This window comes from Biomphalaria glabrata, chromosome 11 (genome assembly GCF_947242115.1).
Source record: "Biomphalaria glabrata chromosome 11, xgBioGlab47.1, whole genome shotgun sequence".
NCBI lineage: Eukaryota > Metazoa > Mollusca > Gastropoda > Planorbidae > Biomphalaria > Biomphalaria glabrata.
Window position 1 is genome coordinate 28,689,391 of NC_074721.1, and position 23,785 is coordinate 28,713,175.

Below are 23,785 nucleotides of genomic sequence, written 5' to 3' on the forward strand. Positions count from 1 at the left end.
ATCGATAGATAGATAGATAGCAGCACAAATACCTTCAACAAAACAACAGCTTCTTTGCGATCTTGTTCAAATATTTGGTCACTTGCATCGGCGTTGCATAAAAAAATGCATGTGGCTATATTCTTATCTGATTTAACACACAAAAAGGAAGAATAAAAGACTTATTATAAATTGCAAGAAAATATTGACTTCCAACGACCTGCTCTTGTAATGGGTCTTTGTTTGGATGATATCTCTTCTAGGGTCAAACATTCTTCAATCATTTAATGGCGTCCTATGCCAAATACTGAGTTTTATTGACTTTTGTCTATTTAAGAAGTTTATAACAATGGTTTCAGAGGCTCAATGAAGGGGAAAACATTGATTTTAGTTTTGTTTAGTCTGTCTGTCCGTTCGTATGTCTATATGTCACAGTAAGATGACGACAACGCTTCTGATATTTCTGATGGAAATAGTAAAACCTTTCTTTTTACCTAGGCATGAAAACTTTGGGAAACGCCTTTGAATTTGTCTAAAATTTAAATCTCTTTTTGTAATCTTATTAATTTTGTTATCTGAACGTTAAAATACTTTAATTTAATATATTATTGTAAGAACTCCCTTTAATTTAATTTGAGTTATTCTTATAGATGGATAAATAAAAAATGGATAGATAGATCGAGAAAATGATACCTAGATGGAAAAATAATATAGATAGATAGATAGATAGATAGATAGATAGATAGATAGATAGATAGATAGATAGATAGATAGATAGATAGATAGATAGATAGATAGATAGATACCATTAACATACCAGGTAATTTCATTTTTACCTGAAAATAAAAGAAAAATATAAAAGCAATATATTTATGTCATTGGATTGCAAACAATCCGAACCAACGACAGATAGCATTACTCAGACGGGAAAGTCAGTATCACGATCTCTGGGGGAGTGTTTAAAGACGTCTTCGTTAGTCCTTCCTACTCACAGCTACCCGTAAAGAAGTCGTTTGGAAAATCAATTTTCACCCATACGGACTACATGTCCCACTCACAGTAATTGTTCACGTCTGCTAGCATTTATCAAAAGCGTCATTTCCTCGACTAAGAAAAAAATCATCAGGCCCTTCGGTTTTATCATATAACAGACAACTGCCATTATGAAAGGAAAAACAAAGCTCCACAAAAAGGTCTTAAGTACAATGTAAGTTGTAGAGTGGGTAGATGTTTGTATTTATGTATTTGACACCATCAACTTGTCATTAGCCTCATGTTTTAAAGGCCACAAACAGCTTCTGGTTTGTGCCTAATACAGATAGTGGCCAAGTATATAGCTTAAGTAATACCAGTAATAACGAGGAGTTACTTGACACTCTTAAATTATTATTAAGAATGTTGTGACTCAACCAAGACACACAGAACACAAGAGTAAGATTTAAAGTTAACACGTTAGAAAAAGTAATTCAACAGTAATATTTATTTACAAAATAATATATAATGCTAATTTAATATAATAATATAATAATGCAAAACATAGCTGCTTCGGTCAAATGACTCATTCAACCAATGGGCAGTTAAACCAAAATATGATTCGGTGGTATTATCAGCTGTCCAAGTGACCGTTGAGAAAGCGATGCTTTTAGCATCAGATAGCATTTCACGAAGCTTTGAGGAAATATTGTCGTAGATATCTGGAATAACACGTTCTGTAAAATATTTGCGACTAGGCACAGTGTATCTTTTCTCCAGTACTTGTAAAAGTCCAATAAATCCAGGCTTCTCAACTACTTGGTAAGGTTCCATGTCAGTTGCAATCATCTTTGCTATGGCCAAGTGAATGCGTTTAGCATTATCACTATTAATATCCCACAATTTAGCTTTGTCTAAGACTTCTTTAATCCCTGGTTGCTGCTTGTGTGTGAGGCTTGACGAATCACTGGAGCTCGTAGACTTACTGGCACAGGCAGAATTATTAACTGCTGATTTCAATTCAAAGTAAACAAACTTATTAGCCGGCCAATAGTATGATAGGTGTGGCTTGTGGTCCAGACCCTTGATTGACATAATAAACAAACTCATACCAGATTAACCTTATAGAGATATGGCTTGTAGTTCCGCCCCCCTAATACAAATTCTTCCCCAAGTAAACAAACAAATATTCGGCAGCACTGCAATTTTAAAAATTACTTAGTTGTCCTTGGCACACGGGAAATAATAATTTGCTTAAATTTTCGCTTTTTTTCGTCCAGGGAAAGTGGAATAATGAACCTAATTCACCTAAAGAACTAACACGTGATGGCCATAAAGAAAGATAAGGTCATGTGATATCCATGGTTGGTTTGAATTAGGTCGTAAATTGTATATAATAGATAGGGAAGCACGTTGCTCAAGGGTGGTTAAGATTGATAACTGAGGTCGATACGTCAGAGCCCTTAGAAATAGTATGTAGATGTACGCCTTTTTAAAAATTAATTTTGTAAACTTTTACTTCTTTTTAAAACGTATGCAGTTTATTCTAATTGAAATGCTTTATGTCAACTTACTTCTTTGATTATCGCTTGATTACTTGACATAAAGTGATTTACATATCTGTCATCTTTGCCTTTTTGATCTTTGAGATCGCTGTAGTCAAGAAGACAACCTGTTTATGGGGAAAAAAATAAAAATGTATATATATTTGTGTGTGTAGAGGCGTGGCTTGAAGTTCAGCCACCTAATTAAGATTTATAACTAAGTAGACAGACTCAGTTCCCTTGTAAGGTGTGACCGCTAGAGAGTTAAATAAAAAAATTAAAATAAAAAATTACATATATATGTGTGTGTGTGTGTATGTGTGCGTGCGTGTGTGTGTGTGTAGAGGTGTGGCTTAATGATTGACAACCAAGTAAACAAACTCAGTTCCTTTGTAAGATGTGCACAGCTAGACAGAAGTCTAAAGAGCGTGACGTAGTCAAGGAATATAACATCTTAACATGTTAACCAACCCACTTAAAGGTCAAGACAAACAAAGTGAAAAAATATACCAGACATAGCTGCTATGTATGTAATGCGCATATATACTGTAAAGTTTTAATTTTTTATATTAACACGCCTTGTCTTTATATTAAAAAGGTGTTTGGTGCATATTCATATAGGCAACATTCTTAAGTACATTATTATGTTTTAAGTATAAATACATTCTACAACAGACATTAATGGAACGAGGTCCACATTATACATAATAAATGGGTACAAGGTGTACTTTTATATCCAATATGGCCGAATAGAGAAAAATGGTCGAATATTCGGCCAGTTCAGTGCTTACTATTATCTATCTATCTATCTATCTATCTATCTATCTATCTATCTATCTATCTATCTATCTATCTATCTATCTATCTATCTATCTATCTATCTATCTGTCTATCTATCTATCTATCTATCCATCTATCCATCTATCTATATTATTTTCCCATCATTTTCTCGATCTATGAAAGTATTACAATTTCATGGATATAGGTCATATAGCCATGTTTACTTGAGACAGAACCAAAAGGTCAAGTATGCGCATAGCTGGAAATCTCGCAAAGGCTAGATCTACTCTACGCAAAAAAAGATAGTTTTTTACTTTAACACATACACAACACAGCTAATTCATTTAATCAGTTAATCACATTAACTTTCAAATTAGTGTTTAAAAAGCATTTTACATAAATTCGTTCGCAAATGCTGTGACTTTATCCGTCTTGACGTACATTTAATAGCAATTCATGGTGTGTCGCGATTCTTACATTAGACGCTACCAAAATGTCACGCATGCTCATTACATAGCCTCTCGTGAAGGTTACAGCTATTTTTCGTAAAGATAGTTTTTCTACTTTAACAAATGAACATACAAAATATAGTCTATTCATATCATTATTTAATACAATGAACCTTCAAATTAGTGTTTCAAAAATATGTTTACATAAATTCGTTCGCTCTAGATCTAGCTGCAAAATGTGACTTTAGTCGTGTTGACATAAATTGTATTAGTTCCATTCATGTTTTGCGCGCACCTAACATGCCTTGTGTTAGCACACTATGATTGGAATGGCTAAATGAGGCTCTATATGGGGGATATTTAATATACTAACAAACAACAATTAATAAACTTACTGAGCCCTTAAATTCCCTCTTATAATAGTAGATCTTCATCTATTTTAGTATTATCTAGACTTTAGATCTAGTTCTAAATATATGTAGTCCTACCAGCAAGTGTTTTTCTTAAAGATGGATTTAAGGTCGTTTAGCTATTTTAATAATCTCCATTCAAACAATTTTTACATTTACATTCGCTTTACTTATAACATTATTATTTTGTTTATTTCCAAAACACACCGACTATATCAGTGATATGCAAATTAAGACACGCGGGCCACGGGTAACTCAGCGTATTTGATTCGCATCGCACTGTAATCATTTTGAGTGTCTATAAAATATTTGATATTAGTTTGAGTCTTAAAATCTTGAAATTATAATTAAAACACGAAATATTTCAATATGCTTAGAAGATGTCCATAATAAACACAGCCTGTTACACATTAAGCCCTATACTTTTGACTTTTTTTCCTAACATTTGTCTACTATTAAAAAATGATATGGTTAAGTTACTTTCCATATTTAAACTTCATTTTAAATATCGAATAAATATTAAAAATAAACACTAAATAAATATATTTTATTTATTTCATCTTTTTTTCAATATCTATTGAACAGAGCCACCAGTAAACTTTTTATGGAACATAAACCACATCTTATACTTAAAACAGAAAATAAAACCTTCCAAAAACATAAAGGTAGCTATAAATATATCAGAAACAAGACAACGTTTCATTAACTCTATTAACTATATTGATCTTGCCTGTCTCTTTCAGAAATTGCTTTAAATCTTCGAAAAATTCTTGAACATAGAAGAATTCCTTGCTCCTAAGAGGAATGGATCCAATAAGCTTTATTATGATCTAGAATAAAAATTCAAAATATTTTAGTAGTTTGGATTTTTATAATCTAAGAAATTAAAAGCTGTAGGTTTGTATCTACATTTTTTTATTCAATCGTTCATTTCTAAAGACATAAAAAGTTAGGTAAAATCACCGAATGTCTGCGGCTAAACCTTTCTGAAGCATAGCTTCACACATTGTAGTCATTGTGTCCCAATCTGAGTGAGTGGTCAATAAAATCAAGTCCAATGTAGGACGAAGATACAACGTTTAAGTAGAGAGATAAGAGAATTCTTCTTTATGAATTAAATATTAAAATATTTTAATAGAAATCATACAAATATCAACACACTTTATATATCTTGAACACTTAAAATAATTTAAATACCATAATTGAGTCACAGAAGTATACTCTCTATGGTACTTAGAGCTTAGTTTGTAAACACGCATAACAGTGGACGATTGTTAAATAAATTTAGTTTTTCAAATTTAGTAGTGGGAAAAAAAAGTTTTATTTCTATTTCATTTTTTTTACTTTTCTATGCAGAAACTTAAAAAAACTTCCTGTTCACAAATTTATCAACCTTCAAGCAGACACCACTTGTAGGTATGTAGTTTGTAATTTAACGAAATAATGTGATAAACATTATGTATAGAATTGATGATGAGTTTGTAAGTGCATTTATAGTGAGTCAGGAATTTCAGATTGGCAATTTCTTTTGTCAATCAACATACCGGACAATACGCTTCTTTTTCTTCAGCGTCCCACAACCTTGAGTTTTTAAAGACTTGCTTCCATTTCTTCTATAAATGAAATGTAAAAAAAAAGTAATGTAATATACTTACATATATATATATATATATATATATATATATATATATATATATATATATATATATATATATATATATATATATATATCATGGGCGTAGCCAGGGGGGGGGTTTGGGGTTCAAACACCCCCCCCGAAATGAAATCCCCCCCCCTGGGGGGATCGGAATTTAGTGAATGATTTTTTGCATTGATTTGTTTATTTTAGGTGAGATTTTAATACTAAACCATCAATTGCCCCAGCACAACCAATGGGGTTTTGAGTTTAAAACCCCTTACCAGGGGGTTTTGAGTTTAAAACCCCCTACCAGATGGGTTCGAGTTTAAAAACCCCTACCAGGGGTTTTGAGTTTAAAACCCCCTACTAGGGGTTTTGAGTTTTAAACCCCCCTACTTGGGGGTTTTGCAGTTAACCCCCCCTCTTCTATAAAACAAAACAAAACAAAAATGCAAACGAAAATCCCCTAATTCCAAGAGCACAGATTTTGATTTTAAAACCCCCTCCAAAATTTACGATAAACCCCCTCTTCAATATAAAAAAAAGTTAATTACGCACTCAAAATGTTATGAGCGTAGCTAAATGGGTTTTGACTTAGTTTTTAGTTTAAACCCCACTTCAGCGGGGTTTGAAGGTAAAAAATACCGCTTTAATAATAAAAATAAAGCTAATTATACACTCAAAATGTTTTGAGTGTAGTCAAAGGGGTTTTGAGTTTAAACTCCCCTCCAGTGGAGTTTGAAGCTAAAAAGTACTTCTTCAATATAAATAAAAGCAAATTACTCACACTAAAATCTATGAACGCACCCAAAGGGGTTTTGAGTTTAAACCCCCGCCAGGGGGGTTTGAGGCTAAAAAATACAACTTCAGTGTAAGAAAAAAAATCAAATTACGCAATAAAAATGCTATGAGCGTTGCCAAAAGGGGTTTTGATTTTAAACCCCCATTCAGAAGGGTTTAATGCTAAAAATACCTCTTCAATATAAAAAAAAAGCAAATGACACACTAAAATTATTTGAGCGTAGCCAATCCAATCAGGGGTTTTGAGTTTAAACCCCTCTTCTACAGATGGCGTTTGTTTAAAGTTTAAAACCCCTCCAGATGGTTTTGAGTTTAAGATCGCTACAGAGCATTTTAAGGTGGAAAACCCCCAACAGATGATTTTGACGATAAAACTTCTATTTTCGATATAAAATCTAAAGCAAACTACAGTCACTTAATTCCAAGAGCGTATTCAAGAGTGGTTACACATTTTTACCAGTGGCAGGGCTCCTTTAATAAACTGCAGTGAATAGTCATCTGCCGAAATTGAAAAACACTAAATGTGGCTCAACAAAGATGGCTAAGACAGATTTTAGGAGTCAGTTATAGAGATCGGGTTTAAATCAAGAAAATCCTATGCAGAACTGGGAGTCAACCCCTTAGTAAGCTTGTGAGAGAGCGACGCATGAGGTTTGCGGGACATGTTCTCCGACAAAATGAATTACGCATAAGAAGAGTTGCAATGATATCCTAGTACAACTTGACGCCACTCATTCATTGAGGTCATCAAGGCAAGTGGGAAGAGGGTTCAGACATTACCAGTGACAGATTTTTATGGAAACAGCTTGACGTCAAATGCTCCGAACGGCGCGGTAGGGTCTAAGTCAGTAAGAATAGCACATTAGGTTTTTGAAATAAAACATTTTAATAGCAGGAAAATGCACTGTAGATACCTCGGAATATGCATTTTGTTGGCTTTCAATATTAGAAATAGTGCTTGACGGAGGGGCTTCGCCCCGCGCTGGGGCTCCTAGCGCTCCCCCAGACCCCCTTGCTAGTATTGGCGGGGAATCTACAAGTTTTCCACTAACTCATGGAAGAACCTATTCTAGGGCACAATAAACGTCTTCCGAAAGAATGAAGGGTCAGAATGCAATAAAGATTATGTACACACACACACACATAAATACATATTAAAAAAAAATTTGCGGGGGGGGGGGGGTCGGGGGGGAAACCCCCCTCCCCAAACCCCCCCCCCGAAAAAAATCCTGGCTACGCCCATGATATATATATATATATATATATATATATATATACCAACATACATACATACATAAATATATTCATACATTCACACATACATACTGTTACGTATTTCTGAATCTTCTGGCTAGATGTATTAGTTGGCACACAAATAAAAACACAGCAAAGAACTTGACGACTAAACTTTCAGTATCATATAACTTTAATGACTATTAACTCTAACAATTCGTTACTGTAACATGTAGCGTAGAAGACTGTACAATATCTGTCAGTTTACAGTTAGCTATACTTCGTTGCAATTCATCTCTTCACTTCGTTGCAATTCCTCTCTTCTCAACTTTCCTCGAGCCGTATTCCACAGAACAGACCAACGACACACTTCCCAGTGTCGCTCCAGGTCTCCCAAAGCTGAACCAAGTCGTACTCAAGTCTACCGAATCAGAGCCGCACACGTCTTACATCGACTGTATCGACTGTAACAGCTCAAGTCCACTGTAGTTCGCTGTATAGACTTTAACGACAGTAGTCCACTCCAGTTAACTCTACCCTAGTTAACTTGCATCGAGTCGTACACATTTCTCTTCCACAGAGCCGCACACGTCTTACATCGTCTGTATCGACTGTAACGGCTCACTCACGACTCCATACGACTGACTTTAACATTAACTCTCTGGCTTATATAGAGTCCCTAATCGCTTGTCCAAAGTTGCACAAACACGGCTAGTATCCTCTGAAATAACACGTGAGGAAACGTCACATCCTGTCTTTGTTTATACATGTAGATTCCAGAAAACATCGGCTGCAGTGTCATCAAGTTGGGGTCACACGTAGTGACCTCTATCTGTCACTATTCATTAGTAACTGTCCCCCTACTTAGATCTGTTCGTCCCCTGGAACAACACGTGAGGGCACGTCACATCCTGTCTTTGTTTGTACATGTAGATTCCAGAGGACACTCGCTGCTGTGTCATCTCGCCGGGGTCATACGTTGACCTCTACCTATCACTGTTCATTTGTAACACTGCCCCCTTCTTAGATCTGTTCGTCCCGAACAGATTCTACTTCACCACGATACTGATGAAATCGATCGACGATCAAGAAGGAAGCTTTGGTGGTTGCCCCCTTCTCAGAGATGTTCTTTCAATCTGGCAGTTGTCCATCTTCTTTCCATAGAAGAATGGGAGCCAAATCCTCATTTTTCAGCAGTTCCTCACAAATGTTTTCATCAATCTTGGTATGGAAGCATCGACCTTCAGATGACGACATTGGGCACTCTTGTCGAGAAAATTCATCAGCATTCTAACGAGTTCGTGCTTCACTGGCTGAGTTTTACATTTTCAAGCATCTTTTTACAGAGCTTCTTCAGAGATAACTAGGTTCATCACAGTACAGCAATATTCACATGCTCTTCTTTTAAACAACAGCAACTGACTTTGGGTTTGTACGATGCCTGTTGGGTTGATCTTCTTGTACAGTTCTGTCACAGATGGTTACTCACTACAGTTCTGACATCTTACACTAGTTCTGTCCTTCTTGCTTCTGACTTGATTATTGTTCTTCTAAAACCTCTGTTATACTTCATTAACCTATTCTCATGAGGAATGTTCTTAGATTATTCTTTAGTGGCTTCACACTTTCAACTGATTCGTAAGGCTTTCTTCGTTGGTTTATGGTCCCGGACAGAATCTTTCTAAAAACATGGGCTGTGGGGTTTCATTAGTGCAGGTGGGGTCTATCGGTGGGAGAAGTGGTGGGCTTGTTTTCTAACAACATGGGCTGTTGAGTTTCATCAGTGCAGGTGGGGGTCTATCAGTGGGAGAAGGGGTGTTCTTGTATCTTGATCTTGTTGGAGCCATCCACGTTGCACTCTGCATGTGTCGCTTTCTCCGCCTCCTACATTTGATATTGTTTTGGTTGCTTTGATGTCGTTGTCGTCTCACTTTCTTGTCGATCAATGCTGATGGCAGCCACTTAGCACATAGGAAGGTATTGCATTTCATGGCTGTAGTCATCAAGACTGTTGATCGAACAAGTTGCTTCAGCATTATTCTTCGATGGGTGCTTTGCGAATGAGCTGCAAGTCCACTTGAAGGCAAGTTGTCAAACACGTCATCACCTTCATCCGAGTCTGGAGGACTCGACTGTGGGGCAGGTTGATAACATTCAACGTGCAAAGGTCCATCAACTTCAGCATCAGTTTCTATTGTAATTCCTTGACTATCACCAGGGCTTCTCGCGCCTACCTTGATAGCTGTACAAGCTTCTGTTAAGTCTAGAGCTTGTTGGTGTATTTCTAAGCATTCACAGTCTTCTTGCATAGCTACGTACGTACAGTTCTTGTCAAACGCATGGGTGCAATAATCCAGCTTCGAGTTCCTCTCGTAGACCATGACAGATAGACAGAAGTCTTTAAGGCCCACAGCAACAGGCTTGGACGCAGACCCAACGTTGTCTTGATCTGTTTGGCTGGTTGAGGTACTCATATCAGGTATATCTGTAGCTAAAGCTTCGGTCAAACTATAGGTCTCTTCTATTGTTTCTTCAGCGGTCTCATTCTGCTTTTCGTTGAAATAGTAACAGCTACCGTCTCTATTCATTTCTTGTGAGCCACATTCGTTTGGTTTACTATCACAGTCACAGACAGCACAGCCATCACCAGCATCCCTATCGTAATTGTCTGTATCGCCACATTCTTGGTTGGACAATTGTTCGCTGTTCATCAATGGTGTAGTTCTTTCATCTGTCGACTCAATCTGATACTGCTGAGTGTTCAGTAGCTCGTTCATCATGATTCTCGTTTGATCTTTTATCGTATCTGTTTGTTCTTCAGTCTTGTTGGGCGTGGTAGCTATTTGTTCATTCTCATTCATGACTTTAATCAACTGGTTAAATGAAGAAAATCTAGTGTTTATTTCTGATTCTATCTCCTTAATGCTCTCTTTCACCGAGTTCATTTTGTATTGCAAAGTTCTCAGGAGCTCCATCGTATTAGGTTTGATTATAAATTGGCAAGTGTCTGGATTCTCATCTTCCTCCAACAGGGCTTGTCTGAGACGTGCTGTTAGCGTTTCCTTATTTCCGTTAAGCTGTAGACCTCTTTCTCGAAGCTCTTGTCTAAGTTCTTTCATGTCAAGTTCATTAAGAAGTTTGATGGAGCACATTCTAGCCAGAAAGATCCCACTTCTGACACCAATTGTTACGTATTTCTGAATCTTCTGGCTAGATGTATTAGTTGGCACACAAATAAAAACACAGCAAAGAACTTGACGACTAAACTTTCAGTATCATATAACTTTAATGACTATTAACTCTAACAATTCGTTACTGTAACATGTAGCGTAGAAGACTGTACAATATCTGTCAGTTTACAGTTAGCTATACTTCGTTGCAATTCATCTCTTCACTTCGTTGCAATTCCTCTCTTCTCAACTTTCCTCGAGCCGTATTCCACAGAACAGACCAACGACACACTTCCCAGTGTCGCTCCAGGTCTCCCAAAGCTGAACCAAGTCGTACTCAAGTCTACCGAATCAGAGCCGCACACGTCTTACATCGACTGTATCGACTGTAACAGCTCAAGTCCACTGTAGTTCGCTGTATAGACTTTAACGACAGTAGTCCACTCCAGTTAACTCTACCCTAGTTAACTTGCATCGAGTCGTACACATTTCTCTTCCACAGAGCCGCACACGTCTTACATCGTCTGTATCGACTGTAACGGCTCACTCACGACTCCATACGACTGACTTTAACATTAACTCTCTGGCTTATATAGAGTCCCTAATCGCTTGTCCAAAGTTGCACAAACACGGCTAGTATCCTCTGAAATAACACGTGAGGAAACGTCACATCCTGTCTTTGTTTATACATGTAGATTCCAGAAAACATCGGCTGCAGTGTCATCAAGTTGGGGTCACACGTAGTGACCTCTATCTGTCACTATTCATTAGTAACTGTCCCCCTACTTAGATCTGTTCGTCCCCTGGAACAACACGTGAGGGCACGTCACATCCTGTCTTTGTTTGTACATGTAGATTCCAGAGGACACTCGCTGCTGTGTCATCTCGCCGGGGTCATACGTTGACCTCTACCTATCACTGTTCATTTGTAACACTGCCCCCTTCTTAGATCTGTTCGTCCCGAACAGATTCTACTTCACCACGATACTGATGAAATCGATCGACGATCAAGAAGGAAGCTTTGGTGGTTGCCCCCTTCTCAGAGATGTTCTTTCAATCTGGCAGTTGTCCATCTTCTTTCCATAGAAGAATGGGAGCCAAATCCTCATTTTTCAGCAGTTCCTCACAAATGTTTTCATCAATCTTGGTATGGAAGCATCGACCTTCAGATGACGACATTGGGCACTCTTGTCGAGAAAATTCATCAGCATTCTAACGAGTTCGTGCTTCACTGGCTGAGTTTTACATTTTCAAGCATCTTTTTACAGAGCTTCTTCAGAGATAACTAGGTTCATCACAGTACAGCAATATTCACATGCTCTTCTTTTAAACAACAGCAACTGACTTTGGGTTTGTACGATGCCTGTTGGGTTGATCTTCTTGTACAGTTCTGTCACAGATGGTTACTCACTACAGTTCTGACATCTTACACTAGTTCTGTCCTTCTTGCTTCTGACTTGATTATTGTTCTTCTAAAACCTCTGTTATACTTCATTAACCTATTCTCATGAGGAATGTTCTTAGATTATTCTTTAGTGGCTTCACACTTTCAACTGATTCGTAAGGCTTTCTTCGTTGGTTTATGGTCCCGGACAGAATCTTTCTAAAAACATGGGCTGTGGGGTTTCATTAGTGCAGGTGGGGTCTATCGGTGGGAGAAGTGGTGGGCTTGTTTTCTAACAACATGGGCTGTTGAGTTTCATCAGTGCAGGTGGGGGTCTATCAGTGGGAGAAGGGGTGTTCTTGTATCTTGATCTTGTTGGAGCCATCCACGTTGCACTCTGCATGTGTCGCTTTCTCCGCCTCCTACATTTGATATTGTTTTGGTTGCTTTGATGTCGTTGTCGTCTCACTTTCTTGTCGATCAATGCTGATGGCAGCCACTTAGCACATAGGAAGGTATTGCATTTCATGGCTGTAGTCATCAAGACTGTTGATCGAACAAGTTGCTTCAGCATTATTCTTCGATGGGTGCTTTGCGAATGAGCTGCAAGTCCACTTGAAGGCAAGTTGTCAAACACGTCATCACCTTCATCCGAGTCTGGAGGACTCGACTGTGGGGCAGGTTGATAACATTCAACGTGCAAAGGTCCATCAACTTCAGCATCAGTTTCTATTGTAATTCCTTGACTATCACCAGGGCTTCTCGCGCCTACCTTGATAGCTGTACAAGCTTCTGTTAAGTCTAGAGCTTGTTGGTGTATTTCTAAGCATTCACAGTCTTCTTGCATAGCTACGTACGTACAGTTCTTGTCAAACGCATGGGTGCAATAATCCAGCTTCGAGTTCCTCTCGTAGACCATGACAGATAGACAGAAGTCTTTAAGGCCCACAGCAACAGGCTTGGACGCAGACCCAACGTTGTCTTGATCTGTTTGGCTGGTTGAGGTACTCATATCAGGTATATCTGTAGCTAAAGCTTCGGTCAAACTATAGGTCTCTTCTATTGTTTCTTCAGCGGTCTCATTCTGCTTTTCGTTGAAATAGTAACAGCTACCGTCTCTATTCATTTCTTGTGAGCCACATTCGTTTGGTTTACTATCACAGTCACAGACAGCACAGCCATCACCAGCATCCCTATCGTAATTGTCTGTATCGCCACATTCTTGGTTGGACAATTGTTCGCTGTTCATCAATGGTGTAGTTCTTTCATCTGTCGACTCAATCTGATACTGCTGAGTGTTCAGTAGCTCGTTCATCATGATTCTCGTTTGATCTTTTATCGTATCTGTTTGTTCTTCAGTCTTGTTGGGCGTGGTAGCTATTTGTTCATTCTCATTCATGACTTTAATCAACTGGTTAAATGAAGAAAATCTAGTGTTTATTTCTGATTTTATCTCCTTAATGCTCTCTTTCACCGAGTTCATTTTGTATTGCAAAGTTCTCAGGAGCTCCATCGTATTAGGTTTGATTTCAAATTGGCAAGTGTCTGGATTCTCATCTTCCTCCAACAGGGCTTGTCTGAGACGTGCTGTTAGCGTTTCCTTATTTCCGTTAAGCTGTAGACCTCTTTCTCGAAGCTCTTGTCTAAGTTCTTTCATGTCAAGTTCATTAAGAAGTTTGATGGAGCACATTCTAGCCAGAAAGATCCCACTTCTGACACCAATTGTTACGTATTTCTGAATCTTCTGGCTAGATGTATTAGTTGGCACACAAATAAAAACACAGCAAAGAACTTGACGACTAAACTTTCAGTATCATATAACTTTAATGACTATTAACTCTAACAATTCGTTACTGTAACATGTAGCGTAGAAGACTGTACAATATCTGTCAGTTTACAGTTAGCTATACTTCGTTGCAATTCATCTCTTCACTTCGTTGCAATTCCTCTCTTCTCAACTTTCCTCGAGCCGTATTCCACAGAACAGACCAACGACACACTTCCCAGTGTCGCTCCAGGTCTCCCAAAGCTGAACCAAGTCGTACTCAAGTCTACCGAATCAGAGCCGCACACGTCTTACATCGACTGTATCGACTGTAACAGCTCAAGTCCACTGTAGTTCGCTGTATAGACTTTAACGACAGTAGTCCACTCCAGTTAACTCTACCCTAGTTAACTTGCATCGAGTCGTACACATTTCTCTTCCACAGAGCCGCACACGTCTTACATCGTCTGTATCGACTGTAACGGCTCACTCACGACTCCATACGACTGACTTTAACATTAACTCTCTGGCTTATATAGAGTCCCTAATCGCTTGTCCAAAGTTGCACAAACACGGCTAGTATCCTCTGAAATAACACGTGAGGAAACGTCACATCCTGTCTTTGTTTATACATGTAGATTCCAGAAAACATCGGCTGCAGTGTCATCAAGTTGGGGTCACACGTAGTGACCTCTATCTGTCACTATTCATTAGTAACTGTCCCCCTACTTAGATCTGTTCGTCCCCTGGAACAACACGTGAGGGCACGTCACATCCTGTCTTTGTTTGTACATGTAGATTCCAGAGGACACTCGCTGCTGTGTCATCTCGCCGGGGTCATACGTTGACCTCTACCTATCACTGTTCATTTGTAACAATACATACATACATATACACATACATTTATACATATAGTACATTCATACATATACGATTAAGTAACTAGATATCAACATATATATTTACATTAGACACATCATCATAAAAAAGAGAGGGGAAATTGCTGTATCGGTATCGAAGGCATTACCTATATTATCATTATACAAAAATTGTCAATTAATTTGCTGTCATTACACAAAAAAATTAATGTGATTGTCATGACTTTCTTTCAAATCCTAAGAATAGTCCCCTTTTAAGTTTTGGAATATTAGGGCCTACTGTTTTTAGATTTAATTGTAAATTTATTTTTAATATAAACATTATTATTGCTGAATTCACTACAAAATGAAATTAAGCTAATGGGAACCTTGTGCCTCCTGCAGTCTGACAATATTAGAAATTTCAAGCTTTAAATTAGCCAAAGCAAGGCTAAGGTCACCTCTAGTGGCTACATCCATTCTATTTCTTTGCTTATTTATGTTGCTTCTTTGTGTGTTAGCACTAACTCTAGGTATTCCATGTATGTTCAAGGAAAAGCTAAAAAAAAAATCTCATTTTCGACCACAGTTTTGGAATTTTACTGAAACATTTAAATGCAGCCACATCTCTGTTGTGTCTCCAATTGCAACATTCTTTTTTACTGAAGACATAATTTTGTAAATCTATTTTTTCTTGCAACTATATATAAACATCGGTAACAGATGTTTAATATAAATTGTCATTTATATTTAATTTAATTTTTTTTTATTTATTTACATTTACAATTGCATAGATATCGGTGTCCTTGGGCAGTAAATCATTTGTCAATAAACAAGTTATGTGAGATTGTAAAACTCTTTAAAATAGATGTAGTATCTCGATAAAAGAAATAATGATATAATCAATGACAGTATATTTCTTTCCTTGCAGTCGGAGGTTAGTTTCATTCATTTGCGTTAGATGCCTACCACGGAGAACCATTTTTTAGCCAGCTTGAAGTCACCGCCAACCGTTGAACAAAACGAGCAATAACAAAACCCTTTCGAAATCCTGCGAACTTCCGTTTACAACAAGAGTCTAACATCTTTTTCATTATTTGTTTCACAAAGATGTTGAAAGATAAGATTATTTTCGGGCATTTTCGGCATGGGTTTCTATTTTATTTACAATTTTTATAATTAGATTCAAATTGAAATGAAATTGCGGGCTAAACCTTTCTTAACATGTTGCCTGTGTATCATAACTCACAAGATCAGTAGTGAATAGATCTGTTCTTTATTCTATATTACTTATGAAGCCATTGTCCAACCACTGATGGTTCCCTATATGTCTTTATAAGCTACATAACTAGACAATTTTGAAATAAAATTTCATCCTAACAGAAAAAAGTCTTTTTGTAACATATGTTTAAAAAAATAGTTTTAGTTTTAATCACTTTTCAAACAATATAATAAGAATTTTAAAAAATCAATGCATTTTTCTAAGAAACCACTAAAACATAATCTGCTTTGCCGTTTTTTTTTATATATTGTTTTAATTGTACATTTGTATAATGGTTCATGAATATTCTTAAATTATATTGGGATAATGCTATGTTCTTGAAGCCGACTTGGTTTCATTTAACCTCATCTGAAAATGCCGTCATTCATATTAGAACATTGGAATACTTTTTATCTAGTGTCAATTCACTAAAATTCTTAACAATATGACATTCCATACCAGCGAGTTGTCGTAACAACACTTTGTCAAGGTTTTTTGTTTTTTTTTTGTTTAAAAAAAGGTAAAATTATTCTATTTGAATGTTAGCTTTAACTTTTTTTTTCAATTAACATTTACATATCAATATATTAACATATGTAGATAAAAATAACTATAATCTAAAAGGCTTATCACCTAGTTTGTTTATCGAATCTTAAACGTTTTAAGCTGCTCAAGATCTAAGGACAATAGATGCCCTACAATTACAGCAAAAGAGTAAGTATTTAAAAATAGAAAATGGGATTTCCGAACTCCATTCTAACGCTGTTTCTGTTCTTAAATTTGAAGCAAGCTAACTAGAATTTGTCTCTATATAGTTTGCCAGCTTTAATTTTGAAGAATTTTTAAAAATTTCTTTTGTTTAGTGCACCTTACGTTTCTTCTTTCTCCCTTTATGTCCAGCGCCCCCTTACCGCCCCCTATTGTGCCCAGCGCCCCCCCCACGCCCCTACAGCCCCTTTGGCTACCGGCGCCCCCCCAAAATGTCGACAACGCCCCCAAGGTGGCGATAGCGCCCCCGTTCAAGACCACTGCTCTAGATCTATTAAAAATGTCATTACATGCCTGATCTAAACTAAGTGAAACACTGTTGAGAAGTCAGTTTTCATTAAGAAACAACTTAGTTTCAAAATACAATGACAAGATTAGTTTATCTTTTTTTTCGTTACTTTCTCTTGGTTTTCCGTTTTGAACTTTGCGTCTGTTATAACCTTGATCAAAATTTGTTCAAGCTGTCCTTTGTTACATTTCGTTTTAGTATTCGGTAGAACTGTTTTGGGCCTTTTATTCTTTTGTGTCTCTCCATCATTCATAGTTTCTTGACTCGGAGTAGAACCACTCTTTTTAGTTTTACTCTGAAGTATCTGAGTTTTTTCATCTTTTGTGCCTGTAGTCTCAGATGCAGCACTGCTGGATGTTTGCCGGGTCTCTATGCTGGCTGTTCGCTTGGTCTTACTATTGGTTGGTTGATTAATTTCAGTACGAGCTGTTTTTTTGTTCTCACTTCCGGCAGTTTGAGTGGGCTCACTCGTGACGTTTTCATTCATATTACTTCTAGCTGTTTGCTTGTGCTCACTCCTGGCTGTTTCATTCATATCACTTCTAGCTGTTTGATTGGGCTCACTCCTGACTGTTTCATTCATATCACTTCTAGCTGTTTGATTGGGCTCACTCCTGACTGTTTCATTCATATCACTTCTAGCTGTTTGCTTGGGCTCACTCCTGGCTGTTTCATTCATATCACTTCTAGCTGTTTGCTTGGGCTCACTCCTGACTGTTTCTCTCATATCACTTCTAGCTGTTTGATTGGGCTCACTACTGGCTGTTTGCTTGGCCTCAATAATAGCTGTTTGATTGTCTTCTCTGAAGGCTGTTTGAGTGTCCTTTTTGCTGGCTGTTTGATTGCCTTCTCTGCTTGCTGTTTGAATGACCTCTGCATTTTTCTCGTGTATGGCTTTAACTGAATCATCTGTTTCAGTCAGAAGTTGTTGAATAGATGCACTTTCAAGGCTTAAGTCAGATGATGATGCACTGGGAATTGAGGTATCACCAACAGTGTTACTATTAGATTTATTCATAGGCTGCTCCTTTTTACTATTAGTAATTTCATTCTTTAATGTTGGTATTTTACGTAGGATCTCTTTCATTGATTTAGTTTCTTGCCTCCCATTTGGTTTCTAAAAAAATATTGATTCTCTATTAGTAAAAAAAAACATCAATGAATGCATAACAAATTTAAAAAACAATGACTAAAGAAAGAATAGTTATAAACTTCATTAACATGCAACAAAGTCACTAAAATAAACTAAATTGGATTGAAATGTATTAACTCTTTTTTTTTTTTAATGAGAAGCCGGGAGGAAGCTTATTGTTGACTTATGCTTCAGACTGAGCCACAGATAGAAATAAGACAGGACTAGAACTTTTAAAATTAAAAGTCATAAAAATGTGTATATGTTCCCTATGTACAATACGATAGAGACGAAACTGCAACTTGTGAAAACTTTTAAGACTAAATAAAATTGTAGATATTCAACAAAAAATCTATAACAATACATTATTACAAACGTCAATTTAGTAATCTGCTTTTAGACATGCTAGGAATAAATACAATATATTTTGAGAACACTCTTATTAAATGTTAGACTCTTAGTATTGAGACGCACCATAGTTGACGGACTTTGAACGCGACATTTAGTGACGTGACGACTTATTGTGTTCTAATGTATATATGTTAGTGTTCGTCAGTTGGTGTTTCAATTTGAAGGTAGCAACATCGCATTACGGACAGAGGCTCGACTGTGACCTTTCTGCATTCAACTTTATTCAAGTATCTAACGGTCTGGACTTTGTCCTTTAACCTTCTTAATGTGTAGGTCTTGTTACGTAGTTGTTGAAACGCATCGAATACACCCGTACAAGAAACACGTTCAGAGTAATCTGTTGAAATCAGAATGCCATCAACACAACTACAAGATCAAGGCCCATCACATGATGGTGTTGAATATATACTGTTACGAATCTCACTATCCAGGCTCTCTGCAAACTGCACCTTACACCACCAACTTAAAGAACTTGACAACTCAGGGCTCCAAAGTAACGTAACACTTTAATAGTTGAATAAATAACAGCCAATACTGTACAATTGGCAACACGTACACTGTACAAATATCTCTCCGATAACACCGTTCCGCCGTATCAACTCTTGCACAGGCCTCTCCGTCTCGTTCCGGGCTTGCACTGGGTTCAACAGTTCAGGACTGACTTCACACACTAGGCTCGTTGTGTCGGACTCGATCGCAGACCAAGATCAAGACGCCAGCCGTCTCAACTGTACTTGACAGTACTCCGCACTGAACCGTCGTAATGCTCCGTACAGAACCACACCGCTGAACTGTGCTGTAGTCGACCGGACTGTAGTGAACCGGGGTCTGAACGCCTGCCGTGAACCGTGCTGTATTGAGCCCCTTTTCTCGACCGACCTGACTACGACACCTCCGCTCTTTATATAGGGTCCCTACTGGCCTTCTCGAACCGGACAGAACGCCGCTCGACGTTTCTAGGTGGTCAGATGACTACAACTCTCGTGACGCTGCGATCCTTCCCGAACCGTCCTGTTGATACTCGACTCGGCTGACAGTCGTAGATCGTCACGGTTGACCGCTCGTCTAGCACTGGCCTGGGGCGATTTGCGTCGGCTGACTACACACACACCACTACCCCCATTTGTGCCACCACCAGGTCTATAACAATACGTTCAGTAATGTCTAGGTTCTCAATGCCATATCGATAGCAGGATACAGTTTTGTAGATCCCGTTCTAAGGCAACTCTAAGCTACGTTTGACACACCTGCTAGTCCCTGTTGCCGTTGTTTTTTCGTTCTCTGACCTACTTTTACTTTTAATGTGTTTGTAAAACATTGACACATTCGAAACATTATTACTTTCATTTAGAAGAAGGAATAGTTATTGTTTGTTTTTTTTTTTTACATTTTATTTCCAAATCTAGATTTTATTAAGTAAACTCTCTTATAGAGTAACACCCTTTGAATTCTTAGTGGATCTATTTATAATTTGCTATACATTTGTGTTACATTATTATTTGTTTTGTGTCTTTTATCAGAAAAAAACATTATTTTGTTTTAGATTAGTTAAATAAAAATACTTTAAAGCAAATTAGCAAAAACTGTAAAATCAAACTTACATTTTCTTGACCTGGTCTAACTTTATTGTCCATTTAACGAGTAGCAGTGACGGGATTTGGAAATAAAAGACGAGAATATTTGCTTCAGTCTCTGGTCAAGTCTGTGCTGTAAGACGTTTGAATTCTTGTCTAGGGACTTTATCCAAATACTTTTTTTTATTATTGAAACTGAAAAAAAAAAGTTAAATATTCTACCGCAAACGTGATGTGTTTTTCAATGAATATAAGAACATTATTCTGGACGAATGGATATCTATAACACTTCATAGAGAGCAGACCACGGTGAAAGATCGACTCAGTGTGATCTCAAGGTTGGTTCATAAGGTCTCACATCAAATGGCGCAACATTCACTTAAAAAAAATATTCATTAGCATAAAAGTTACAACCTGTACACACTCATCAAGGTCAGATGAATACTATGTCTCCGTCTTTACCTGTGAGCCAGTTTTGATTTGCACGTGCGCACTCTTGTCATAAAGCTGTCATCTGTAATTCTTTGTACTATACACTTGCAGAGGAAAATAAAAGGTTTCTTCATTAAAACAATCATTTCCTATAGAACTCTGTTGGCAGTTATTATTTATTAAAAAGAAAAGCATTACAAATTATACACTTGCAAAAGGGATGCGTAGAAAATTAACATTTTAATTATTTTACAATTATGTAATATATCTATCTGTATGGTAAACAAATATTTTAGAAATTATAAAACAAGATAAAAGGAAAGAACTAGAAAATTTATTATTCGATTCGAATAGCCTAATAGCGATTTGTTGTTGGCGTTCAAAGATCCATTATTTTTGTGATTTATCTGTTTTGTATTGTATCTTTAAAAAAAACAACAACAGATACTTCAAATGAAAATATAATGCCACTTTGTCGACGTTTTTAAAATGTTTGTTTAAGTGCTAACAACAAAAAAATGACCACTCAGTGCTCAATTCCAAAATCAGGTTATGTCAAATTTCAGAATTAGTCTTGAACGTTCTTAAAAACAATCTCGTGCTAATAGTAATGAGAACATACACCAAAATCTATTCAAATAAGTTCATTTTGCGGGATATCTTTGCGTGTTTAGAGTGTATCCCTATTACTTGTAAGGAAAGTTTCGAAGCTTTCGCAACATTTGTCGCACTAGAAATCAATCTCTTTTACGGATTTTTTAGAGTCGTGGTAATTTGAAAAAAAAAATCTGTGTAGTAGATTGCATTAAATAGTTATAATTCTTTAATAAATTCAAATGAGAATTCATACTTAATCTGAGTCTAAAGATGTGTATTAATGATTTAATGTTCTACAATACTAATAACACTAATTAAGAGTTTAGGTAGAATACAATTGTAGTGAATCTTACAACATGCTTATAATCAGTCAAAATAATGTCAAGATTAATAGGAGATAATTCCGAGTACATTCTAAAAGCAGGCTAGCATGGTTTTGCATAAGAATAATTATCATTTCTCTGTAGCTGTTATAATTAAGTACCGGCTTTCAGATGTTAAGTAATTATGCCCCTTTTAACGATGCATTTACATATTTGGTTGAACTATGTTACTATAAAAAATAAAACATAACAAAGTAGACAAAATATGTGTATACATTTTACTACTAAAAGAGTGTTTACCAACAATTCTGAGCCTCCAATGCTGATAAGCTATGACACAAACTGCAACATTGTGTTTTCTAGCCACTTTAAACTAATATGCCGAAGACAAAACTTGAGAACGACAAGTCTGGACCTTTAATGTTTTGTCGATGTTTGATCTAACATACTTAGTGACATAGTTAGTGACATTGAAGTTGAAGTAAAGTGGGCGGGCACTAGGAAGGTCATGTGACCATGTTAATATTGAATGGGTGAATGGGTGTCAGACTAGCTGTGATGAAGTGACAAACAATTAAATTTTCTTTCGTGGGAACTTGATGACTATGTTAGATTAACACCTTGGCCTCTTCTAAACAGTTCTATACGTTGTTAAATTTGACGTTACAGCTTGATTATTTTTTACCAACCGAAGCCACGCAGTTCGTGATCTCTCCGGCCATTCCGCAAACTGGCCATAACCGCTTCACATTGTCCAGCCTGTTCGCGAAATGGCCATTGATCATGGACGTGGCCCCCCTTCCGAAATGAAATCTCTCCCGCACCTGTGGGATGTTTGAATTTCGTGACTGTTTCTTTTTTCTTAATTTTTAATGTTAACAGACGGAAAATGTATGTTTAAACAATTACTTGCCCCATCGTTGTCAAGGGAGGTTGGAAGTTAATACAAAAAAAAATTAAGCAAACTACAGTCAATGAATTCTGTGACAGTCGCACATGGGGTGGGGTGAGTTTAAAATCGGCTATCCATAGGTTTTCAGTTTAAAATCTTCCCTCCAGTGGGTTTTGAATTTAAAATCAAAACCACATCTTCAATAAAAAAATAAAGAGACAGTTACAAAATTCTAAGAGCGTACCAAGGGTCTCTGCGTCCCCCCCCCCATCCTAAACTTGTTGAAGTTAAACCCCCTCCAGAGGGTTTTGTGGTTAAATAAAAAAACTATTCAATATAACACTAGAGCAAATTAACAGTCACCAAAATCTATAAGCGTAGCCAAGTGGGTTATTAGTTTACCCCTCTGAAGGATTTTGAATTTAAACCCCCTCCATAGGGTTTATAAACGTCTTATTACTTAAGTTAATAAATATATTATGTTTTTTTAGATTATGTAATATATCAGTCTCTCTCTCTCTCTCTCTCTCTATATATATATATATATATATATATATATATATATATATATATATATATATATATATATATATTTATATATATATATTTTTTTCTCTCTATCTGGCTCTCTCTCTCTCTCTCTCTCAAGTGTTCTTCAAGACCTGATGTAACGTAAAGCCTAATATGTGTATTTACAAACCAGAGAGATCATGTGTACTGCTGTCAGGCCATGGTTAAAAGCCATGTTTTCAACACTTTTCAGTTTTGCAGTCTAAGAAGTTTTTTTCGGTGCAATAAGCAAGTCTTAACACATACTTGTCAATAGTAAGAAAGAAGTTGACAAGGTGAAAAAAAAAGAAAAGAAAATGTTTCTCATGTTATTCTCTTGACTGAGCCTCCAAGAAATTCAATACTTGACTAGATGTTAAAAAAAATATATATTATTTCTTTTTTTTTAAATTCGATTATCTCTATGCAGAGTGGCAGCGAAATATCTCTGGGCTTGGGTGCTTTATGTTAAGGGTATTATAAGGATATTATAAGGATATTATAAGGGTATTATAAGGATATTATAAGGGTAAACTCCTTTTGAAATTCAGCGTTTGAGAGAGATACAATGAAC

At 36.7% G+C, this 23,785-nt stretch overlaps 2 protein-coding genes across 6 annotated transcripts in view; one reads left to right on the plus strand and one right to left on the minus strand.

Moving 5' to 3' along the window:
- The window catches only part of LOC106058724 (transient receptor potential channel-like), a 57,823-nt gene extending 37,269 nt beyond the window's left edge, over nt 1-20,554 (minus strand). For 3 of the 4 annotated variants that reach the window (XR_008773840.1, XM_056005039.1, XM_056005038.1), the window contains exons 1-6: nt 20,446-20,554; nt 5,679-5,747; nt 4,865-4,964; nt 2,526-2,623; nt 797-815; nt 33-127 (exon numbers count right to left, since the gene is read on the minus strand). Coding sequence is in view for 2 of the 4 variants with exons in the window: in XM_056005039.1 (XP_055861014.1) it covers nt 33-127; nt 797-815; nt 2,526-2,623; nt 4,865-4,964; nt 5,679-5,747; nt 20,446-20,478 (414 nt within the window). In the remaining 2 variants the exon portion in view is untranslated. Of the gene's footprint in view, nt 1-32; nt 128-796; nt 816-2,525; nt 2,628-4,864; nt 4,965-5,678; nt 5,748-20,445 lie in introns of those variants that run through there. The other variant, XM_056005040.1, reaches the window with a different exon arrangement.
- A 57-nt stretch (nt 20,555-20,611) lies between these two features.
- LOC106074353 (uncharacterized) overlaps nt 20,612-23,785 on the plus strand; it is a 35,908-nt gene continuing 32,734 nt past the window's right edge. For both annotated transcript variants that reach the window (XM_056005062.1, XM_056005063.1), the window contains exon 1: nt 20,612-20,756. The gene's annotated coding sequence lies outside the window, so the exon portion shown is untranslated. The remainder of the gene's footprint in view (nt 20,757-23,785) is intronic.